General features: G+C 35.5%; 1 protein-coding gene across 1 annotated transcript; it reads right to left on the reverse strand.

Annotated features, from left to right (window-relative positions):
* Positions 1-683: 683 nt before the first annotated feature.
* LOC127795022 (isoaspartyl peptidase/L-asparaginase 1) lies at positions 684-11,309 on the reverse strand. The gene is made up of 4 exons (XM_052326421.1): positions 10,989-11,309; positions 8,882-9,112; positions 5,310-5,396; positions 684-1,328 (listed from the first exon to the last, which is right to left on the reverse strand). The coding sequence occupies exons 1-4, from the start codon at positions 11,148-11,150 to the stop codon at positions 858-860; spliced, it is 951 nt and encodes a 316-aa protein (XP_052182381.1). The 5' UTR covers positions 11,151-11,309; the 3' UTR covers positions 684-857.
* Positions 11,310-14,135: the final 2,826 nt, after the last annotated feature.

The raw sequence follows: 14,135 nt of genomic DNA on the forward strand, positions 1-14,135 counted from the left end.
GAGTAATTTCTTCAAACCCATTTTTTTCTCCTTTCTTCATACAATTTTTTGCTATATGTTGTTTTTTTGCTTGCGCAAGTAAACTGCCCACTTCCACCATATGAGAAAATGGAGAACAACTCTGCAACTGCACACAACGATTGCAGATTCAAATTCGAGTCTGGATCTGAATTTGGAGTTAGATCCGAATTTGGGCTAGACTCAACCCATTATGAGTGGATTGACCCGAGTACACAAGCCAGATTTACTACACATAACATCTTTAAATTAGAAAATGTTGCTAAATTTTATATATAGAAGAGTACTATTTATAATATTGACATTGTCAACTTAAAAGACCTAATGCACTGTTAAATCATCGTTTGGGAATAGCCAAGCCCGTCAGATTATATAATAAGTATATAAAATTAATAATTATTCAATAAAAAAATCCATCCCCACCCCAAAGAGAATATATATGCTTTGAAGAAGCTTGAATTTGAAAAAGCATTTTGATTTAATAAAAAGAATCTCTTTCAACTGTATGCCCTTTGGCATACATAACGCAGGAATTACACTTGGATAGGGTAGACAAACTCATTGGACAGCGGGTGTTGCAGCGAGACCGCAAGAGGTGGAAAATCGGCCACATCAATATTATATTTTGGGGAGGTCCATTTGATATCACAAAAAAAATTATCACAGAAGCCAAAAGAAGAAATTACACATTCAACCGAGCACCCTCATGATTTAGGCTAATCTTACAGACAACCCATATTGTTCAATTTTAGTATTTTGGGTCCTTATTGTCTGTTCTTTTACCACAATATTGTAACATCCAAGACTCAACAAGCTGATCAAGTCGACAAACAGTGAGATTAACTTGACAGAGAAGGCCATATTGCAATTTCTGAATGTCCATCTTCTGTAGCACAAGCTCTGAACATGCCTGTCGTGTTGAACTGCATGGTTATTTCTCCAGTACAAGACACAGCAACCAAGCCAGTTGTGCCCTTTGAGGTGCACTTTTCTACAACATAAGCCGCTGCTTCCTGCAGCGAAAGCCCCTTGTACTCCATCAGAGCAGCCACGTCACGTGCAACAGTAGCTCGTATTATTGCTTCACCTTTTCCCGTGGCAGAGACAGCACAAAAGCTATTGGCGTATGTCCCTGCGCCAATGATGGGTGTGTCTCCAATCCTTCCCACCATCTTGTTCACTAATCCACCGGTAGAAGTTGCAGCAGCTAAATTTCCATGGACATCAACAGCCACACAACCAACAGTCCCCACTTGGCTTTCCCCATCAGCTACAATGGTTTCTTTCAGGATAGGCTGTGTATAATCTACCTATACAGTTGATAATAAAGAGTAACTAGCCTCGTCCATGCTATCAAAGTACCGTGAAGGTGCTTTATAAGTAGAAACAAGTTTCGGCAAGCACAAATGCATGATTACTGAATTCTTGACACATTTCTTCCAACCAACAAGAATTAATCACAAAAAGTAGCAGCCAGCTTGCCAGCTTTATGTTCAAATTATTATTCCCCTAATTATAAGATCAGCATTACATGCGTATCTACAGCAAGTATTTCAATATTTTCTCAAAAGAAAAAACAAAGAAGCAAAGATTAAAACATACTGCAATTGGCTTTATGGTGGAAAGAAGAGGAGAATGCCAAACTTAGTAAAGTAAATAGTAATATAGTTGTGTTGTTACATTGTTAGACTTTTAAAAGCAAATTGGAAACATCTTTCAAATTTAAGAATTTTGTCCACTGCAAGTTATGAATAAATAAGAATCCTGATAATTTAGCTCCTGTTCAACCACTAGCTTAAAATTTTTTTTCCAGTAAAAGTGATTTAATACATTTTTACTGATATGGAAGGGTCCAAAATACTTCGACTCAGGTTAGAATGAGAAAGATTTTTGATGGGAGAGTTTGATCCTGAGATGAACCAAATCGAGGAGAAGATACATAGAAGATGAGAGAAAATTAAAAATGAGATTATTCGCAATAAGGTAGGAGTAGTACCAATCGAGGAGAAGATGAGAGAGACTAGACTAAGATGGTTTAGTCATGTGAGAAGAAGACCAAGAGACACTCCTATGAAGAGAGTTGATGAAATAGAACAATTAGTCAAAAAAAAGTAGAGTCAGATCCAAGAAGACTTTGGGAGAGACATTAAAATTTGATATGAAGTGTATGCACCTAAATGAAAATATGACAAAAGACAAAAATACATAGAAGTCTAGAATTCATGTAGCCGACCCCACATAGTGAGATAAAGACTGGATATGTTATTATTGTTGTGTTGTATTTCCTAGCAGTTTATACTAAAGTGCCTACTTGGTAAAATAGGAGGTTTTAGTGGATTTGGAAATCCGTAGTGAGAAGCTAACGTAGTAGAGTAGGTTGAGTCAAATTAGTATAAATCTCGTGTCATCTTTCATTCTTACTTTATATCTTTCAAGTCTTTCATTTGTGATTTTACATTTTCTGTTTTAACTCACTAAAACCTTATTTCAAGCAAAGATTTTCAAATTTCAAGTAAATTTTTAAAACACCCAATTCAACCCCTCTCTTGAGTGTGTGGTGCCATTGATCTTGGAAAGCCAACATTTTATTCCAATGATATAGTTATCACACACACACAAAGGACCATCATTTTTAGTTTACCCAAAGATTTGAACACAAGGAAGCACTTACATGTTAAGTCTAACATCCATAAACGAGAGAATAATTACATATGGGTGCCTATGGGATTTCTTACCAGTGTGCAAAGATGTGGCCCAAGGTATGCATCAACAAGTTGCAAAATCCAAGTTCAAATTTAAAAATCCCTCCCTCCCTTCCTTACATCAATCTACAACTATGAGTTCATTCTTTCAATCTCAACCAATTCGACTTCCTTGAGCTTTTTTCCCCCATGCATTACTTATGTCTAGTAATTCCAGCATTATAATATAAAATCCATTTTCATTTTAGACCATTTATGAGTTAACATGTTTTATGCTTTTCTAAACCTAGAATTCAAGCATCCAGTGATTGTAGAGCCATAAAAAAAAAGAATTAAAGGGCATCTCAAATGCACAAAGTTCCCTGCTTTGCAAAGGTTAAGGGAGGGTAATCATGGCACACAACCTTACCCCTTGCTTTGCCAAGAGGTGGTTTACACAATTCAAACTTGAGAAAGAACTAATCGAAGACAGTTGATATAAAATACTAATCACATGCATAGATTAGGAGATAGATGTGTGAGATCAAGTAAAATCAAAGTAATCAACATAAAGGAAAAAATAGTTTCACTCAAGATCAATCTTATCGCATTTTGAAGATTATACAAAAAGTAATACGTATAATGGCTAATATTTCTTTGGATTTAAAATTCAAAAATAATAAATAAAAAAAGATAAATTGCACTTAGACCTATTGTGGTTTGGATCATTTGCAAAAAAAAAAAAAAAAACCTCATGCCTTAAAAATGACTTTGGAAGTCCCGATGGTTTAGTGTTTTTGCGCAAACTCCCCCTCCATTACTACACTATTACTTAAGCCCAAATTAAACTAAATTAAATCAATTAAATATTTATTAAATTCAATTAAAACTAAAATAAAAACAAAATTTGGAAAGACAAAAAAAATTATTGTCGCAATGGGAGAATCTAGCTGGCCATTGGAACTCGTTGACTACATGTTTCGGCAGGAACCCATCAAGAGTGTTGCTAGAACACACACAGAGGAAAGATGACAAGGCGGCAAAGAAATTAGGGAAGAAGAGGAATGTCATGGATTGTGTTTTCATCGCAAGGCAACACTTAAAGACGAAGAAGTAACAACAACAACAACAAATTGAGGAAGCAGACGAATCAACAAATGGCGATGATGAAGAACAAGCAATAGCAATATCAAATTGGGGAAGAAGACAAATCAACAACCTAGCGATGAAGAAGTAGCATTAATGAATCAGGAAGAAGATGAATCAACTGTGTTGTCTCTCTCTCTCCAGATACCCTAGGGAGATTTCTCTCATTGCTATGAGGCTCCTTTCGCTCGCTTGATTGCACCAATTTTGTGCCAATTTTTTTCCCCAATCACTAATGTCCCAACTTTCTTTCTCTTATTTTCCTTTCACACCATGATATGATTTTAGCTTAATGAATGCGTTGAATGATGAGTCAAGAGTTGTGGATCTTACACGGAGCTGAGTTGGGAGACTATTAGGAAGCTGAGTTGGAAGGTTGTTAAAAGACTTGAAGCACTAAAGAAGCTTAATCACCTGGTGACATGTGGCAAGAATTAGTTGAGTTAGTTAATTGTTGTTGAGAATTAGTTTCTAATCAGTTGTAATTGGCAACAGTTATGAACATAAATCCTTGTAATTCAACTTTGGAGGTTATGGAAAAATGAAATGAAAATTCTTCTTCTTCTTCTTCTTCTTCTTCTTCTTCTTCTTCTTCTTCTTCTTCTTCTTCTTCTTCTTCTTTGTTTCTCCTAAAATTCTGTGTTTCTTCTTTAATTTATCTCATTCTTCTTCAACTTCCCTCCTTATATCATACCAATTTCACGCAACGCTCATGATGGGTTTAGAACCCATCAACAATGGTCAGTTCACTCAAGAACTCAGTGCCGACAGGTTCTGATTGCCGACTACAACCCATTGCCAGTGTTATCCTCCAACAGATGATATTTTTTTTTTTTTTTTTTTTCATTTTGGCTTAATTTTTTTATTAAACTTAATAAATATTTAGTTAATTTAATTTAAGCTTAAATAACAATGTTAGTAATAAGTGTGTCTGCACCAAAAACTAAACTATAGGGACGTCCAAAGTCATTTATAAAGTACTAGAGTGTCTCCACACAAACAACCCAAACCATAGGGGTCCGGGTGTAATTTGTCCTAAAAACATGCAAGTGGTTCACATAGAACATTGAGTAATTTAATTTGGAAGGAAAGTAGTTTGTCTTCTTGAAGGTTATATGCCACTTCAACTGTCATCTAGTTGAATATTTTTCATGCCAGTTTGAATTGTGAAATAAATATTCTAAGGCAGAACATCACATATACCCAACTAAACAACTAATGTAAAAAATGAACCAAGCAGAAACTACATAGGACATTAATAATAAGTTTATAATATCTGAATAGATTGCATTCAGTAACAAGTCAAGTTGAAAAAGTTCAACTTGTATACAAGTTAACAGAAGCCAAATAATTTTGCAATAGTAATCAAGTGATACAGATAATATAACAAAACAAGCTGAAATATATGTCCAAGGTTGTAACTCTAAGCTTGATGAGAAAATAACATAATAAGCATGGGCATACCTGAACTCTGTTGCTTTCTTTTGCTTGCTTTAGTCTCTCAATATTTTCTAGGGTAATGAAATGGCTTTGATCCATAGTTTCAACTCCCTAGATTCCAATCAACCAGAATTAGAAGAAAACAAAAAAGAAATGTTAACATGCCTTAGAAAATAGTGATCATATCCAAAGAATTCATAGTAAAAACAACAACATCAATAGAGCAAGACAAAAGGCTTTACAATGGAAATTAAAACACAAATATTATTCTTTCTCTAAAAAAATTGTCGGTCTTGAACTTTCATTTTTCTATTCCTCTCTTCACGACATTTCACTCCAGAAGACATGTCATGAACTCCAGGCAAATCCAGCATTAGCATGTGCATATTACCTCTTGATTGATAATGAAGTGACACTATCTTGCTCATAAACATCACAACAACTCAATCCAGATCAGGTTAGATGATTGAGGAGCCTTAACCAGGCCAATGTCAAACATAATAAAAGATGGCCTATTAAAGGTTTTCCAAGGGTTCTTATGGGGAAAAAGGAGCCCCAGGAAGATGTGGTAAGGTCTAAGTTGGTATAAGGTGCTCAATGCTTTTCCCTAGTTGAGTATAAGGCAGCCAAGTTGGATGCACAAGCATGCGACTGGCAGAGCTGGTACAAGAAATAAGTAGGCACACTTGAGATAGAAAGAGTGGCAATAGTGGGAGGTTCAAGTTCAACGTGAGAAAACAACACACTGGAGGACGTTTGTTCTTAACTTCTTGTAAAATGGCTAAAGAAATTTGGGAAGCTATGCAGGAAATTAACTTTGATATGAAGAATATAGCATAATGCTTTGCGAGAAAATCTGCAATTCGGACAACAAGACAAGGTAATCTCTCAGTCACTGAGTATTACAATGTTTTGACTAAGTTGTGGCAAGAAATGGATCTGTTCTTTAAGATTAATTTGAAATGCCCCGAGGATGGGGTAAAGTATAATAAGATGTTGGAAAAAGAACACGTCTTTGACTTTCTCTATGGTCCCAACACTGACTTGGATGAAGTTCAAGGCAGACTACTTGGAGCTAAACCTTTTCCATCCATTCGAGAAGTCTTTGCAGAAGTCAAGTGAGAGGAAAGTTGAAAGAAAGTAATGCTAAATCCATCCATGCATTCTAACAACGATGTCAGTTCTCAAAATTCAACTCTTGTTACCACAAAAATGAAGACTGTCCTTACCACGTGGTGAGTCCCAAAAAGACAAATAGTGGTGTGATCACTACAACAAGCCATATCATACAAGAGAAACCTGCTAGAAAATCCATGGTAAACCAACAAATTGAAAACCTAAAAGTCAAAGGAAATCAACTCAATCCGCCTATGTGGCAGATTTAGAAACTGAGAAGTCCACCAATCTAACTTTATTTGCAAATCAATTGGAAACTTTTGTATCAGTTACTAAATTAGACGAAGTAACCAAAAACATTTGATCTTACAGAGACTCCTAAACCAACAACATCTCTTGCCAAACAAAGTACTCCAAAACAGTCTTTACTTTCTCAAAAACTTGCTACAAACTTTTGGATTGTAGATATAGGTGCCTCAGACCATATGACAGGTTTAATAAATGCCTTATTGACCCATGAGGCATGTGATTGGGATATAACAGTCTCAATGGTTGATGGTTCAGTATCTCCAGCTATAGGGCAAGGATTAGTTTATTTGGCAGAGTTAGTCTTGGAATCTACTTTACATGGGCCAAAATTGAAATGTAATTTATTATCTGTGAGTAAGTTAACCAGAGACATGAATTGTATGGTGACATTTTTTCCTACTCACTATAAATTTCAAGAGCTATCTTCGAGGAAGACAATTGGCAGTACTGAGGAGAAGAATGGCCTTTACTATATTTTAGGATTTTGCAATCTCTCTAGATTTAGGTTACAAAATAGATCTTTTTCTACTATTTCAAATTCTAAAATTATGCTATGGCATAAGCGTTTAGGGCATCCTAGTTTCAATTATCTTAAAGCATTGTATCCTCATCTCTTCATCAATAAAGGACAAATTTCTTTTCATTGTGAGCAATGTATTCTTACTAAACAATCTAGAAAACCACACCTTGTACACTCTTACAAACCTTCCAAACCATTTTATCCATAGTGACATCTAGGGACCGGCAAGAATACATAGCCTAACCGATACTCGTTGTTTATCACTTTCATAGACTTGTTGGATCTTTCTTATGAAAGAAAAATTTGAAGCCAATGCAATCTTCAGAAGATTTCATAAAATGGTGCTTAATGTGTTTTAATCCTCAATCCATGTTCTTCGTTCAAATAATGGTCAAAAGTATTTCTCAAATGAGTTCAACCATTATCTAGCTGAACAAGAAATAATTCACCAAAGTTCTTGCCCTTACAATCCTCAACAAAATGGAGTGTCAAAACAAAAAAATTGCCATCTTCTTGAAACTGCCCTTTCTATGACATTCACTAGTTATGTTCCAAATTCATATTGGGGGGAAGCAATACTTATAGGCTCCTATCTCATTAATCGGCTTCCTTCCAAAGCCCTTGCATCTTGAACTACTTTGAGTGCCTTGATTTCTACCCTCACACTAGGATTCTTAATTCTCTTCCTCCAAAAATCTCTAGGTGTATTGTTTTTGTTCACAATAATCATCCTTTCGACTCCAAGCTTGAGGCTAAATTCCTCAAATGCGTGTTCGTTAGCTATTCACCTACCCAACAAGAATACAAGTGTTATCGTCCTAACACCCAAAAATTCCTTGTTTCATGTGATGTCTCATTTCCTTGAACACCAACCCTTCTAACCCAATATCTCTATGCAGGGGGATATATCTAGTACAGAGCAATATTGGGATCCTACTATATCTTTGCCTATATCAATATCTACTTCTCATCTATCATGGCAAGCTGAAATTGAATCTGAAACAACTGAAACAATCACCATTCCTACCCAAACCTATGTGACCAATCAAGGGAGAGAATAGGTTCTTGAAAAACCAATCTTGGTTTATTCTAGAAGGCCTTGTAATTCTTAGCAAGGTCCATTGTCAAATCCAGAGTCAAGTCTAATGAATGACATTGAGGAAGAGGTACCTATCGAGCTTGATGATTTGGACATACAATAGCTCTTTGAAAAGGGGTGAGATCATGTGCAATGTACCCTATTTCTAATCATTTGATATATTCAAAATTGTCTCCACAATTAAGGGCATTAACTATTAGCATTGATGAGATCAAGGTTCCTAGGGATATATACTATGCTCTATATGACTCAAGGTGGAAGGTAGCAGTTATGGATGAAATGCAGGCACTACTAAAAAAATAACACATGGGACGTTGATGGAATACAAACTTATATAATTTAATTTCATAATATCAAGAATAAATACCAAATTTATGACCCTTAATAGAAGAATGAAGAAAATAATCTATGTGGCCGTTCCTAAGTAGTTGGGAGAAAGTTTTGATTGAGTTGGTTTCTTTATCGTGAGAAATAGATTAATTAAATTAATATCAAATAAACACGGGTGGGAAAAAAAATAAAAATAAAAAATGATATAAACTTTTCACTAACTTGTTCCCTTGCAAATGCCTCTGCACCTTCAAATGCAAGATATATGTGAGGAGTTTTCTCCATAACCAGCCTAGCTAGAGATATGGCATTCATTACATTTGTAAGACCAGAAACAGCTCCACATTTCTTTGTGTTATCCATTATGCAGGCCTCCATTTCAACCGTGCCTTGGCTGGTTAGGACAGACCCCCTACCAGCATTGAAGTGCGGGCAGTTCTCCAGTTCACGTACCTGCATAATCCAGATTCAATAAAGTATCATTAAAGGAAAAAGAAAAGAAAAAAAAATGGGAACTATAACTTTAACCATCCATTTGGATGGCCAAAGGAAATACACTTTCTTGATCTGCAAAACCATTTCATTGTGCTTCATGATTTTGATTATATCTCCAAATGGATATAATATACAATTAGCGAAGAGGGAGGGGAATAAAGATATATGTTTGTCTAATTTATACACTGTAAAAAAATAACTAGGACAGAAAAAGGCAGCGACAGAAGGGATAAATAACACCAATCACTAAATATATGTTTCTCACCACATAATTTAGCTCTTGTTAGGGAACTAAGGAAGAAAAATATGAAGGGAAGGAAACTGGGACAGAATTGCATAGAAAGTGAAATTCCTAGGATTAATTTTGCAAACAGAAAGAGAAGAAAAAGAAGGGAAAACATTTGTCCCTTCTTTTATCTCAAAAGGTAAGGGGGGAAAACAAAAGGTATAGAGGAGGGTGCCAAGTGAAAAGAAAGAACAGTGAAAATGAAGAATAAATAAGTTTCCTATTGTATCCTCTTTTTATTTTTTATTTTTTCCTTTTCCACCTTTAGTCCATATGGCCTTTTACAGGGCAGATCCAAAAATTTTATATAGTGGGAGAACGATTCATATATGTGAAATTATCAATGGTTTAGAAAATCTCACTGAAATATCGAATTGGAAAAGAAGAGAGGCTTACAGTTCAATAGCAAGATTGGGAACAGGCTGAAATGTATTTTTATAAAATGAAAAAATTTATATTAATTAAAAAACTTATTACAAATAAATTTATTTTTTAATTCTGAATTTTCAATTATCTAAAAAATGATTTTTGAAACAATCTCATATCTTTACTTTCCAAACTAATAAAATATTATCAATAAGTTTAAAACTATAATAAAAAATAAAAATTAAATAAATATTTAATACTCTCACTCAGTCATTCCTCAATTATTTTAACTTTCTCCCTCTCTCTCACCATCAAATCAAGTACTACAAATATACTACACCACAGCGTACTACTAGGACTTTTTTTTCATTTTCATCATTTTTATAGCTTAAAAATTGTTTTACAATTATAATTCTACAATTGACAAATTTAAAGAAAACTACTTCCTTTCAAGTTTACAACACTAGATATAAAGACAGCCCCAATCACAAAAGAAGTGAATATATTATTATACTCATAATTTGAAAAAAGAATTGGTAGCATTACGGGGATTACGTGCATATTTTCCATTCCATTTTTTCATTCTTTGTGATAGACATAAAAATCAGTAACCAACACTACTAAAATTGCAACAAATTTCTCTATTCCCAACACTTTGTGGGTCTCGAAGCTCATGGGTCAAATCACACTTATTGTCCTGCAACTTTTGATTCCTTTCGATGAAGAAGAACTAACCATTTCAGTGAAAAGTTTACACTGAAAAATTGAAAAGGTGAATCTATATATGTGTTCTCTTCAAACCAACAAGAAAGTTTCTTCTCTCGTTCTCCTGTGTAGAAACGGAAGCACATATACATCAGTGAAGGCATGTGCCCCCATGTAAATCCACCTCTGGCCTTAAAGGGAATATAGATAGCCATGGATAGAGATAATTAGAGGTCTAAAATTCATGTTACCAACCCCACCTGACCGGATTAAAACTTGTGATTGTTGTTGTTACTCCACCTTTAGGCCAAACACGGAAGGGGAAAAATATTTATCTCCACTCTTCCATAAGCTCTAAACACAGCCAGCTCTTTTGTAATTTAATTAAGCAACCTCGGCGACAGTTGCAATCATTGTGCTTATTTGTGTACTTTCTTCTTTGAGAGAGAGAGAGAGAGAGAGAGTTATGAGTGTTACCACAAGCTCGACGACATCCAGAGGAGCTCGTTTGGCTTTGAGAGCTGCGACTCCGATATCTAGGCATTGACGAAGGGCTGCCTCTCTAGGCTCTCGGCGCTCCGGTGGCAGATCTAGAGGGATGTCACCGGCGCCACCGTGTAAGGCGATCGCCCATCCCATTCGCCCTCAACTGACCACACCTCTCTCTCTTTCTCTCTCTCTCTCTCTCTCTGTTTCTTCTATAGGAAGGAGTCTTCGCTGTTTTCTAGGTTTATTAATTTTGATGAAAGGAAGCGTGAAAGAAACGTCTGACCTGACAATCCCATCCCTTCCCAGTCCATTCGCCCTCTAACTGACCACGCCTCTGTAAAGCCTGAAAAAACGAAGCGTTAAAGAAACGCTTTCGAATATTGATGGGTGAAGGAATTTTTATTGGTGTGGAATGGAATCACTTTTATGATTTGACCAGATCATTGGCAAACATTTCTAATATTGTTATCGATATTTAGTTAATTAATAAATAATATTTTTAACAATAAAATTAGTAACATGTAATATGTAACACTCCGCTTTTCGCAAGCATGCGTTAACTTAAGATTTTGAAAATATATTTTTTTTCAACATACATTCAACATAAATCAAATCTCGACAATCTCAATTCTAACTTCTCAACATATCAAACTTAATAATTAATAAGTTAAGACAGGTAATATCATCATATCAACGAAAATAAAATTGAAACCTCAAATGATACATAATCGTAATTCTTTTATTCATAATATAGAAATCGTACCATTATTTGACATGACATATTCAAAACAAAATATATAAAAATTAATCCCTTAGCAACACGATCAAACACCTTAAACATAATCAAAATATATACTAAAGGTCTTCAATGTAATCAATGATTATATCTCGATAACCTCCTTTTCCTTGGCGCCACTGCTTTCACTTGAAACATTTAAATATTTTAGGGACATAGTCCAAATTAAATGTTAAATCATCTAAATGAGAGTTTAAAAACATTTTCATGAATATATGCAAAATTATGATACAAACCGACATATCCCGACCTATCCCTGTCCAAGAGAACCCTACATAGCATTTAACCCATACCACGGAGAAAGAGCAATCTCTCTGAATACAACATAACCACATTAATACATTGGCATAACACAATCCTACTTTAGAGGGACCACCTCAATGCATGAACCAGGGTATCACCCCACTATCATGTCAGGCATTACGCTCCCCCTCAAAAGGATTTCAGACCACGTCAATACTAACCCTGGCCACAAGAGAATCAACACTAACCCTTGGAATCCACGTCCACCTCAGAAAAAATGCTATTGCTCAAAAAAAACTTGGCTTGGTGTCCACTCTTAGCCTTACCACTTGTGGGCCTGCCGAGGTAGTATCCACTCTCAGCTCCCGCCACAAATGAGCCTTATTCCTTAGCATGCTTCCCTAGTGCTATCACTCGAGTGCCACAACACAAGTTGACATCTCACATCCCACATGGATAACACATAAACATGCCAATGTCACATACCATGATTCGATGCATCATTTAAAATCAACATTTTCATGTATATAATTTAAAGCACAAAATTAAATGCACATGTAAATAACCACTTTGGATAAACCATCCACATGAAAATAACCATTCACATGCAACAAAACCAATTTTTTTTCAGTAGAACCACTCAATAAAATCAAGTTTTTAAGTAAGAACACTCACAATAAATCAAGTTTGGGGTAAGAACTCTCACATGTAACAAAACCAATTTTTTCGGTAGAACTACTCATATGCAACAAAATCAATTTTCTGATAGAACTACTCACTTTAACTTAGCCTCTTGGGCTTTCTCGATACAAGTGCCTTGACCTCAAAACGCATGCCTGAATAATTTTTCTGGCTTTGGCAGGCTCCTCTAGCCCCAAATTAATTTTCAAAATTTTCTAGAATCTATCAGAAACCTTTCCAAATTTTTCTCCCTTCTTATTCCTTTTCCTTCTTCCTGTTAGGCACACCTGCCTAAGCACAACCGTCGCCCACTGCTGCTGATGCTCTCTCTCTCTCTCATGATCCCTCTTCTCTCTTTCTATGTCCCCCCTCCAATTACTCCCAAATGCTCTCAATTTATAGCCTCCAACTGCCTTGGCATCCATGCATATACACATAATATATTGCTGTAACACCCTTGACCATGAAGCACCTTAGCCTCAACTCTTGTGTGTGTGTGTATATATATATATATTATATACCATATAATTATGAAACTTATCTCTATTCACCAAGAAGACTTAGCCTTCACCCACACACATGCACATATATATTAATATATATACCTATTATATTATGATTTTAATAAGAAAAATAATACATTAAACCCCAAATTCTTCTTCATTTCATTTGGCTATTTCTTTAATTTCAATTACACCTTCAAGCATTAAATTAAGTTTCATCAAGATACTTTAAATTCAAAATTAATAACTCAAGCCTTACTCGATAAGTATGTTTTTATCCTAGTGACCTCACAAGACCTTTGTTTCACCTCGAAACCACTTCATGGTTGATCCTTACATAAAATTGAACCCCTTTAGGGTTCCGTTGACTTCCTAAAATTCCCTTACAATCATTTGATTTTCAGGGTTATATCAAAGCTATACCAAAAACTGTCTCCGTTTTAATTTCTTTTAACGTCATAAATCTCGTCTCGAGACGCTCGTCAATATCATGTCATTTTTCTAAGTATCTGAGTTCTAAGGTACTCCCTTAAGTGGATTCAGCTTATTACACTGACTTCTAGTTCTCTAAACTACTTCAAAATCACTTGAAAAATTCCTAAAAATTTATGTCGACATTGGGAGTTGGTTGACCATGATTCGTTAGCCCGCATTGAGGAAATGAACACGAGAGTGAAGAAGAGAAGGCATACCTAGTTCAGAAAAGAAATTAGTGTGTGCAAAATGCAATATGCTCTATGTCATGAAATCACCTCCTTTGTTACCATCATCCCTGCCGGCCATCATGTTCAAACTCCAGCCCCATGCTCATGGGCATGTGTTTGCTTTTTGGCCTCATCGCATAAGCCTGACCACACATGATGACTTGCCATTATCCCTGCCAGTCATCATGTCAAACTCCAGCTCCACATT

The sequence above is a fragment of the Diospyros lotus genome, chromosome 2, assembly GCF_014633365.1.
Source record: "Diospyros lotus cultivar Yz01 chromosome 2, ASM1463336v1, whole genome shotgun sequence".
NCBI classification, from domain to species: domain Eukaryota; kingdom Viridiplantae; phylum Streptophyta; class Magnoliopsida; order Ericales; family Ebenaceae; genus Diospyros; species Diospyros lotus.

What these genes read in the sequence shown, in the direction of transcription:
- LOC127795022 (XM_052326421.1), bottom strand. Translation starts at nt 11,150, where the DNA reads ATGGGATGGGCGATCGCCTTACACGGTGGCGCCGGTGACATCCCTCTA. An exon ending in TGGATGTCGTCGAGCTTGTG is followed by an intron (nt 9,113 to 10,988) that starts GTAACACTCATA and finishes TGGATTATGCAG; the next exon opens with GTACGTGAACTGGAGAACTG. An exon ending in AGGCATTTGCAAGGGAACAA is followed by an intron (nt 5,397 to 8,881) that starts GTTAGTGAAAAG and finishes ATTGGAATCTAG; the next exon opens with GGAGTTGAAACTATGGATCA.